The sequence below is a fragment of the Dioscorea cayenensis genome, chromosome 17 (genome assembly GCF_009730915.1).
Source record: "Dioscorea cayenensis subsp. rotundata cultivar TDr96_F1 chromosome 17, TDr96_F1_v2_PseudoChromosome.rev07_lg8_w22 25.fasta, whole genome shotgun sequence".
In the NCBI taxonomy this organism is placed as follows: domain Eukaryota; kingdom Viridiplantae; phylum Streptophyta; class Magnoliopsida; order Dioscoreales; family Dioscoreaceae; genus Dioscorea; species Dioscorea cayenensis.
The window spans coordinates 7,920,927-7,932,353 of record NC_052487.1 but is presented as its reverse complement, the minus strand read 5'-3'; the positions used below and the strand labels follow the sequence as shown (position 1 = coordinate 7,932,353).

At 31.9% G+C, this 11,427-nt stretch overlaps 1 protein-coding gene across 1 annotated transcript; it reads left to right on the top strand.

Annotated features, from left to right (window-relative positions):
* The first annotated feature begins 5,907 nt into the window (after window positions 1-5,907).
* Window positions 5,908-9,868, top strand: LOC120281093. The gene is made up of 12 exons (XM_039288022.1): window positions 5,908-6,123; window positions 6,206-6,517; window positions 6,603-6,690; window positions 6,779-6,889; window positions 7,022-7,107; window positions 7,605-7,771; window positions 7,900-7,969; window positions 8,131-8,470; window positions 8,561-8,653; window positions 8,743-8,847; window positions 8,922-9,251; window positions 9,569-9,868. The coding sequence occupies exons 1-12, from the start codon at window positions 6,041-6,043 to the stop codon at window positions 9,740-9,742; spliced, it is 1,959 nt and encodes a 652-aa protein (XP_039143956.1). The 5' UTR covers window positions 5,908-6,040; the 3' UTR covers window positions 9,743-9,868.
* Window positions 9,869-11,427: the final 1,559 nt, after the last annotated feature.

Sequence of the window (11,427 nt, the reverse complement as noted above, 5' to 3'; positions counted from 1 at the left end):
GTAACAACTATAAACTTTTGCGACCAACACATACATCCATTGCAAAAACTATTACTATTTGCGACCAGCACAAATATTTATCGCAAAAACTATAAGCTTTTGCGACAACCAAATGTTGTCGTCATAAAAACTATAAGCTTTTGCGACAACCAAATGTTGTCATTGCAAAAACTATAAGCGTTTGCGACAACCAAATGTTGTCGTCGCAAAAACTATAAATTCTTGTGAACACTATAAGCTTTTGCGACCATCATATAAAGTCGTTGCTAAAACTATGGGTTTTTGCAACAACCAAATGCTGGCGTCGCGAAAACTATAAGTTTTTGTGACCAACATAGATACTCGTTGTTAAAACTACGGCCTTTTACGACAACCAAATACCATCATTGCAAAAACTATATGATGAGCAAATGATTACTATGTTACTTGTATATTAATCATGGAATTCAAACCTAATATTCTATTTGTCCATGTGATAAAATTATAAAAATAATGTATTCTTTTATTTTCTTAATATTTTAGTTTACTTCCAATACATCCAAATCTTTTGCATGATTAGTAATATATATGATTAATTTTTTAAGTCATTAATCAGCATGTGTTAAATGTAATTAATTAATTAATTAATTAAAAAGTCAACTCTTGATAACTATGACACTCACTTTAATAAAAAAGCCATTAATTAGGTTTTATAAAAATCCATTAAAGAGCACACACAACTATGATAACTATGACACTCACTTTAATAAAATAGCCATTAATTAGGTTTTATAAAAACCTAATTAATGGTCCCTCATTATAAAATCCTAACAGTCCATTTTTACCCCCTTGCCATTGTACGTGTCATGTGCATACCAAAATTTATGCTACCTAAGTTGACAAAAAATTTTAAAAAGTTTTAAAATTTTTAATATTATATAATTTTTTTGTAAAAAACCGCTTAACACACTACATTCCACATAAATTCTTCTTTTATTTCTTTGTACATTTCCCAAAAAAAAAAACACCAAATTTCTACTTCCAGAAAAAACCAAAATTATTTTATTTTTTAAAATAAACATTTTCCAAAAAAATTATTTTTTTAAATAAATATTTACCAACAAAAATAAAAGCAAATTCTAGTCCCAGAAAAAAAAAAACCAAATTTCCAAAAAACATTTCCGAAATATTTTTTTTTCATATTTTTTCATAATCAGACAACTTTAAGATGAAATTATAATTTTGGGAACTGGCTTGCAATTGCATAGTTTTCAATTATGCTTTGTCTTGAAACTTTAAACCCTTGCTTTCATGAAATAGTGAGTAAAAAATATTTAATTATAACTTTGAGACACTTGCTTTCATGATTTGATAAAGCGTACTCTAAATTCCTCAATTCATACCTACTTTAAAGTCAGTCACTGTAATTTGCTTTGCATCTCCATTTAGTTTCCAAAGCCTTCTTCTCTTTATTCCTTCCAAGCCTCTAAATGGAGACAAGCTTATTGCCTAAGTTCTTGCTCTCCTTTTAACTATTCATCACAAGATAAAACCTTTCCTAAAGTTAATATATACATGCGCACACACACACACATTTATAGCACACACTAATTAAACCTCAAATAATTGTGAGTCATATCAATATAATTATTATTTTATTTAATTAGAGTTTATAATTTTTTTTTCCTTAGATGGACAAATATAAGGTTAAGTTTCATTGGTGTGCATGCAATGCTTCATCTTCCTTAGAAAATTTAAAGGCCTTGATGATAATTGTTTTGATATGTGTCATGAATCCTTGGATTATAAATTACAAGTTTAATTTAATAATAATGAATAAAAAAACATATTTGATGACTGTTGATGACTGTTATATATATATATACCAAAAGTTTTCAAGTAAAGTATTAATTAATTTCATGTTTTATGATTAACTTAACACTCACATTATGTACAAGATATTTAATTTAAAGCCACAAGTTCCAAGGAAAAAAAATCAACAAGGAACAATCAAAGCCACAACTTTCATTATTATATAAAAAATTCAACTTGAAAGTCTCACTTTCCTTGTGAGAGGTCCGATCAGAATATAACCCATTAAAAAATAAAAAATAAAAAATAAAAAATAAAAAAAACCCTAACAATGAAAGTCTTCTCCATCTCCACCCACTCACCACCACCAACTTTCTCATCTGAAAACCTAATTAATCGTCTCATTCTTCTCATCGTCTTCTCACACTAAAAGTTCATCTCCTCATCGTCTTCTCGCCTTGTCTTCAACGCCGCCGCCTTTGCTGCCCATCTCTCACTCCGCTTACGATAAGGTCAATCCGTGCACACCACCTGTTCGATCAAATGCAGTATAGTGATTAGGGTTTCAATTTTCAAAGGTTTGATTGTGCTGCAGGAGCAATCGAAGCTGCTGGAGTTCCGAGGGTTCACCGGCCAGCCGTTATACTCTTTGTGGTTTGGATCGGAGAGTGAAGAGCGAGCTCGAGTGGCCATTGAAGCTGCTGGAGTTCCGAGGGTTCGTCGATGAAGTGAAGTGCGTTGGATGCTTGAAGTGTGCGTTGTCTGCAAGGAAAACGTTCGCCATTGAAGCTGTTTACGGGCGAGCTCGAGTGGCCTCGTAGTGGGGTGATCCAGAGGAGAAGATTCTCAAAGCTATCCAGACGTGGCCAGTGGATTGCATCTCGTATGAATTCTCTCAAACCCTAGCTTTCAATCCGTTGGTGTTTGTTTCCAAAGTTTTCTAGTTGTTTGCTATTTTTTCAACACCCCCATTTCACCTCTCCTGATAGTGTAGAGTCACTGTGGGCATGCAATGTGCATGCAATTTAGACATAAGATAGCCTTTAAACAGTCTTATTTAGACATAATGACAAATGCTTTAGTTACTGTTACAATTATTTTTAATTTTTTAGATTGCAGATAACCCCAATCCTTCAATAGCTGCAAAAAATGGTTAAAAGTTTTGTTTAAATAGTTCTATTCGAAATCTAGGTAAGGGACAATGGATTGTTGGATTGTTCAATAGTTGCATTGAATAGTTTGACTAGATTAGTTGCATTTGGTTGTATGGAATATATAATGCATGCTAGTGATGAAGGCTTGTGATCAGTAAGAGAGGAAATGTAAACTAGTGGTGGAGGAGGGGAGGAAGGATAGTAATGGTTTTAGTGTCTGGATTGAAGTCATGCTTTTGCAATGAGATAGTTAGTCATGGTGCTTGTGTAAATGCCTATATGAGTTTATGAATGATTTGCAGCTTCAAAAGTGACTGAAATTTCTTGTTCACATCTTTTAGTTTTTGCTGGAATATGTGGTTTTTGTAACGCTTTGCTTAAATGCCGGGATGAATTTTTTGTATGACACCTATGTAAATGGCGTGATGAATTCGAGTGTCATTTTGATGCAAATATATGTTTTTAGTCTCTGGATTAGTTGCGATGATGAAGTCGCTTTGTTATAATGGTCGTGTAAAATGTCGAGATGGGTTTAATGGTTGCCTTTTTGTTGTCAAACCCCGATGTGTGTCTTGTGCCCGAGTTTCTAGTTTGTCGAGCCATCGGAATCTCTTGTTCACCTTTTTACTTTGGATACAAATACATAGTATAGTGTCATAGTTTCATTATGAAGCAGCTATTTTGAAGTGCTTGTGTAAATGCCGATATGATGTCAATGACTGCCTCAAAACTGGTTTTTTATGCCAGAGCCTGTGGTGTTTCTTCAGGTGAGGTAATTGTGTTTTGAATGTTGATCTTAGAAAATATACCGATTTCCATCAGCTCATGGGTGTGTTTGGAGAATAAAAAATTGTTAGAAATTCCTTTGCTTCTCCAATTAGAAATTCCTTCATTTTTTTTATATAAAAAAAAATTCTTTCCATTTCAAAGTGCCGTCCTTACCTAAACCATTCACTAATTTGCTTGTGTTTCACTCCCCTCCACTCCCACCATATTTTAACTCTATTTGTCCCCTTCTATATATATATATATATATATATATATTTATATTGTGAGTGTGTGATAAAATGACTTTTTCTATTTGTTAAGGGTTGGGCCTAGTACTAGGGTGGCAACGGGTGCTTTGCGTGACGGCCCAACAGGAAATTTTTACACCAAGTGGGTTAATGGGACCGTACGTAGACAATGGTCTCATGCCATCTGGGGGCTCCAAACTCGTGGGCTCGTTGCCTCATACAGGACATGGCTTTCCTTATCCCATGGGCTACACCACTTCCCTTGTTTTGATACTTGTTGTGTGACACCTCATTTCAACTAGTTAGGTTCAAAGTGAAAAAGCATACTCATCCGAATGCATGCATGTGTGGTGTGTTGTTAGTGTAGAGTTTAATGATAGCAAGTGTAGTAAGTAGTGGGCACTGTAGTCACGGGATGGATGAATAGAAAGCATACTCATTTGACATGTTGCTAACCTTGCTTAAGGATGCATTTCCCATGTGTAAAACAATGCCAAATTCAAACTATGAAGCAAAGAAAATGGTAAGTGATCTTGGTCTACATTTTGAGAAAATTGATGCATGCCAGAATGACTGTATTATCTACTACAAGGAACATTCAGATGCAATCCAGTGTCCAGTTTGTGGTCTTTCAAGATGGAAACCAGATAAAGATGGTGCACCCAAAGAAAAAAGAATTGCTAATAAAGTATTAAGGTATTTTCCAATTACACCAAGATTACAAAGAATTTTTATGTCTTCAAAAACGGCTAAAAATATGAGATGGCATAGTGAAAAGCACATAAATGATGGGGTCCTACATCATCCAAGAGATGCAGAGTCTTGGAGAAGTTTTGATAATATTTATAATGAATTTGCTTTAGAACCTCGAAATGTAAGGCTTGGTTTAGCTACAGATGGATTCAATCCCTTTGGAAACATGAGCATTTCATATAGCATTTGGCCAATTATTTTGTTTCCATATAATCTTCCACCATGGATGTGCATGAAAGAGTCATTTTCATTTGTAACTGTACTAATACCAGGGCCTAAAGGGCCGGGACAGGACATTGATGTTTATATAAGGCCAATGATTGATGAATTGAAGGCTTTGTGGGAGCATGGGGTAGATACATATGATGCTTCAATGAAAGCAAATTTTCAAATGAAAGCGGCACTTATGTGGACTATAAATGACTTTCCTGCGTATGGTTATGTTTCTGGTTGGAGTACTCAAGGAAAGCTAGCATGTCCTTGTTGCAATAAAAAAACATGCTATTATCAATTAAGAAATGGTTCCAAAACTTGTTACATGGGTCATCGTCGATTTTTACCGATAAATCATAAATGGCGTGAACAAACCTCACAATTTGATGGTAAAAAGGAGAAGAGAGCTCCACCAGATCGGTTAAATGGCGATGATGTCCTTGATCAACTTCGTCATATGAAGCAAATAGTGTTTGGGAAAGCAGAGAAGAGGCAAAAGCTTCCTCGGCAAGGAATCGAGCATAATTGGAAAAAACACAGTATATTCTTTACTCTACCCTATTGGCATAAGCAAAAGTTGCGGCATAATTTGGATGTGATGCATATTGAGAAAAATATTTTCGACAACATTATTGGTACACTTATGAATATTGATGGTAAAACAAAGGATACATTGAAGACATGGTTAGACTTACAAGAGATGGGTATCAGACAATCATTACATCCAAAAGAAGTTAATGGAAAGATGGTATTAACTCTGCTTGTTATATGTTATCGAATGATGAGAAAAGAGCCTTATGTCAATTGTTGCAACAAATCAAGTTTATTGATGGTCACTCAGTAAATTTATCAAGATGTGTAAATGTGAAAGATGGTAGAGTTTCTGGAATGAAAACACATGATTGTCATGTGTTCTTGGAGAGATTACTTCCATTAGCCGTGCGGGATTTATTACCTTGTGTTGTTTCTGATGCCTTGACAGAATTAAGCATATTTTTTAAAGTTTTGTGCTCGAAAATTTTAAAAGCAGAAGATTTGGATCGGCTACAAGTGGAAATTGCATTAACACTTTGTAAGTTGGAAAAAAATTTTCCACCTTCATTTTTTGATATAATGGTACATCTTCCAATTCACTTAGCTTGGGAGGCTAAAGTTGGTGGCCCTGTGAATTACCGATGGATGTATTCTGTTGAAAGGTATATGCCCACATAAATTCTCATGACTTGCATTTTTTTAAATCAAATTAATTTAGATTTATAACTTGTACTTTTTTGTTAGATATATGCACAAACTTAAGGGGTATGTTCGTAACAAATCACGACCTGAGGGATCCATTGCTGAAGGATATATAGCGGAGGAATGTTTGACATTTTGTTCTCGATACTTGCATGGTATTGAAACAAAGTTTAATCGTCCAGAACGAAATTATGACGGCGATTCACTATCTAGAAATACCTCCTCCTTCCAAATTTTTGGTATGTTTGGGCAACCTTTTGGAAAGGCAAATATGCAAGAGTTGAGTAATGATTTACTAAATGCGGCTATTTTCTACATCCTCCAAAATTGTGAAGATGTTCAATCATTTATTAGGTAATGTAACTTCATTTTTTGTATGCATATTTATAATATGTTATTAATCAAATTAATTTTGAAATTTTTTGTATGATTTTTATAGTGAACATAAGAACATCCTCTCAGAAAAAGGAGTTAGAAATATTGATAACATTCACAAATGTGAATTCTCTTCCTGGTTTCACAAACGAGTAAGTTAATTATTTTACTGTAATATTTGTTCCCTAATTCCATAGATTGAAAATTTATTAAAATTTTAATGTATAATATACTACGCAGATTGGTGATGTATATAATGAAAATGATGAAGGGACAAATATAAACATGCTTGCTTTGGCACGGGGTCTTGAACAAAGAGTAATTTGCTATCCAGGCTGCAATATCAATGGGGTTCGTTTCCACACAAGAGATCTAGATGAAAAAAAACTCAAAATTGTGGTGTTATGGTTAAAGGAGAAGAAAATGATGGAGAGCTGTCATATTATGGAATAATATTGGATATAATTGAACTTTATTATACAGGAGGGAATAAAGTTACATTATTTAGATGTCACTAGTATGATAATTCTCGGGAATGTATTGGTTATAGAAAAGATCGTTATGGGATTGTTAGTGTCAACACGACACGTAAAAATTACATACAAAATGAACCATTGGTTCTAGTGTCTCAAGTTACTCAAGTTTATTATATTAAAAGGATTGAAAAGATCCCTACATGGGCTCACTGTCAGCGAGATAAAAACCAAGAAATCTTTATGAAATTCCAGAAAATGAAGAAGAGCCATATCAAGAAGAATATGTTGTTTATGATGTATGTGAATCACATTCAAAAGATGATTTTGAAGATATAGATTGAATAAGCATGGAGTTGAAGATATGATAGTGGATTAGTTAAAGCTTTTCACATATTTATTATATACCTTTAACATTCTTCATTTTGGTGAGTCATTTTTACCTATTTTGTATTTTATTACTTTGATCTTGATCTTGTTACATTAGCATTAATTAGTATAATTTCTGAATTATCATTTATGTTATTCTCTTTTTTTTTCCCTTTTATTTTCATGTTTGTATTAAGAATTAATATTTGTTTTCTTTTTTATAGGATTATATTGAAGATGGCAAGGAAAAGGAAAAAGCACGAGTTAGAAATGATTCAAATTCGAAACACAAAAATAATCAAACGCCAAAACCAAGTTGATGATGAAAATGTTGAAATTAATCTTGATCTGTTCATTGCCATCATCTCGCTCGAGCTTCAAAATGAAATATGTTCTTCTTCAAGACCTCCAAATAAAAAGACATAGAAAAAGGTAATGAAATAATATTTTTAATTTATATACTTTATCTATTGAACTCTAAATATTTTTAAATTCATGGATGACTTTTGTTGAAAAAAGTTAATGTGAGAGGAAAGGCTAAAGGTGTCAAGTCAGGAGAAGGAATTGAAGTTGAGATATATAACAACAGGTAAAATATACCATCCTGTACCTACTCATGAATAAATTGTTGATTTAATCTTTTTATGGCCTAAATTATTTTCTATGATTTGCAAAATATCTTGTCATAGTTTTGTAACTTCTATGATTTAGACATCTTAATGTACTGAATTTTTTTTCACAAATATATAGGATTATAACACCAAAAGCCATTAGTGAAATACATGTTCTCTTCCATCAAAAAATTAATGGTCCATGGACATCTTATTCTGAATATCCGAAATCAGAGCTAGATACTCTTTTTGCTCGATATTTGGCCGTGGGGTTCTCACATAATCAACTAGAAGAAGAAGTGAAAAAAGCATTTGAGAATTCAGTTAAATGTCGATACTCTGATTGGATGTTGCGTATAAGGAAACCAATTTTTGAGAAGCATGAAACCCGAGAAGATCGTTACAAACACCCATCTTCTTTCATTCCTTCTAATGTGTGGAAAGAAATGGTAGACAAATGGATGGGAGATAATTGGCAGGTTTAATATTTATATATATATATAAATTGTCTTAGGTTTTTAATTCTATTAAGAGTAAGTAAAATTCTAATATTGTTGGTATGTATGCAGCACAAAAGTGATAAGAATAAAATTAATCGATCACAATCTCAAATCATTCATACTACTGGCAGAGTTTCAATGGCCAAGCATAGGAGTGACATGGTAACTAATATTTGTGTTTAACTATTTAATATTTTCTAATGGATACATATTTTATGCCTTTCAAATTGATCATTTCTTTATTACCTTAGGTTAAAGAGACAGGGTCAGAGCTAGGCCCAATTGATTGGTTTAAAAAATTCCACACTAAAAGGGATGGAGAGAGTTGGGCTACTGAGAAAGCAAAAGATCTATGGGTATAAATGTTTTTTTTTATCATTTAAGTCTTAATATTGTAATGAGTGTTTATAATTATATTTTTCAATGTCAGGATCAAATGGATAATATTAGGTCAACTGCAACGTCTGAAGGTTCGATAGTAAATGAATGGGAAATATATCGCAATGTTACAGGAGAGCCTAGTCATGGTCGTGTTCTTGGATTAGGTACGGGTATTCAAGGGAAAGATGTGTATGGTAGTAGTTCCTCTCAAACATGTAGCAAAAGATGTAAAGAAATTCAAAAGATGAAGGAAAAAGAATGGGAGGACCGTTTCAAGCAAATGGAGTCTACAATTGATAAATTACAACAACAAGTACCCGTTATGGTTCAAGCGGTGTTGCAAAGTTTGGGATTATCTAATATACAATTAGCTACACAGGTATAATAATATAATTTAATGTTTTTAATTATTGTCTTTATATGATTTTTAGATTGTTGTTAATGTAATGTATTATTTATATGTTATTTTAATTTATTATCTCACATTCTCTATCCACTTATGTTATCTTATTTATTTTCCTTTAATACTATTATGTTTATAGTATATACAAAATCCTATAGTTAACTATCTCATCACTAATATTATTTAATACTCGTACCAAATCTATATGCATCTTAGGCTTTAATGCAAAATTTTCATTTTAATAGTGTACTATTGAATTTTAAAATGTTTGCATGTATTATGTTTATGTGTAGGGAGGTGGTAATGATCTTAGGGATGTCATAGCTAATTCTCAAGAAAATGTAAGAGATGTTCATCATGGCAATGTTAATGAAAAAGATGGCAATGAGAATAGCTTGGAGGAAGATTCCGAAAAAGATGATGATGACAATGAAAATGAAGAGAGTTGTGAAGATGATGATGATTGAAGATTTAAATGTTTTGAATGTTTCCAATTCTTATTGGATTTCATTTTTCAAACTTTTATTGAGTTAATGTTTTGTAAAAGTCTATAACACTTAATTCTTCACACTTATTTAGTTTTATGTTTTGAACTTTTATTATGTCATTGTTTTGTAAAATCTTATAATACTTAATTTTGTTAGACATGAATCGATATTAACCTATTATTAGGTTCATATGTTAAATTGAGTCAATATTGTGGTAAATGAGCTTGTTGTGTATGAGCTTGTTGTTATATAATTTAAATTATATTGTAATATAGGATTTGAATTAATTAGGTGCATGCTATCCTTTTTTCCATATAGCATTTGCGACGACTTGGTCAAAAAAAGATTTATTTGGATGGACACAGAAAAATATTCATTTGCGACCAACACCGATTGGTCACAAATAACACTTATTTGCGACAACACAAAGTTAGTCGCAAATAATAAGTTGTTACGACGACAATACTTTTTTTGCGACGGCTTAATCTTTGTTGTAAATAATACCTTTTGCGACGGCGTACTATTTGTTGCAAATAATATCTTTTGTGACGATCAATATGTCATCGCAAATAACACTAATTGCAACAAATAGTTGGCGTTGCAAAAACATTTCGTCACCTTAATTCGTCGCATTATTAATTATATTTTAAATTTTTTGCGACGGCTTTTTGTTGTCGCAAAAACTAGTTTTTGCGACGGTTGGTTGCAATAACTACCTTTTGCGATGGAAGCAGATACGACGACATGCGACGGCGATATGCCCTCGCAAAAAACCTTTTGCGACGACATTTAAGTTTTTGCGACGGTAACTGGTCATAGCAAAAAATAGTTTTTCTTGTAGTGTTAGGTATATATATATATATATATATATAATCTTGTATGTTTATAATCGTTGTGAAAATATATATGTTAAGATGCATAATAGATGAAATTATTATAACAGGGATGGAGGAAGCATAGCAAAGGATCACCAGTGCTACCTGGATCAGTCAAAGAATTTCTTACTAATAATAGGTATATTCATTATATTCATTTTCTTTTTTTTAGATATTAATCTGATTATTAAGATGTCGATTTTATGAAATTATTACTTTGCAAGTATCAGTATTATTATGATCTTAGGCCTGGTGTCATAGCGGTTTATCCAAAGTTTACTGTTGAATGAGAACTTGTGAATATCTTTGTTTACTGTTGTGCAGACATTAACCAATTATTTAATTGATGATTGCAATTTAAAGTAAAAGAAAAAAATAAAAAATAAAAACACTCCTCACTTGTTTTAAGTAAATAACTTTAAGGATATATTAAATAAATATTATAAGGAAATATTCCCATATTTTTATGTTTTGAAAAATTTTATGTGATATCTAATTTAAAAGAAATTTTTTTATTTAAAAACAAATTGAAAATAATGCTTACCTATTATAAGATTTTCGGTACTTCAAGCTTGATTTACTTTTAATCACTTAATTTATTTGTGTTTTATAAATAAAATAAAAATTGTTTTAGTATCCTCCAACAACTCTACAGGTCGGTTTATTTTAAATTTAATAAATTTTAAAATTAACATGTCAAATTGAATTTGTAGTGTACTATGGTTAAAATCTCACTCAATATTAAGAGAAAATGATTTTACTAAAGAAACACCCATATACAAAGAATTG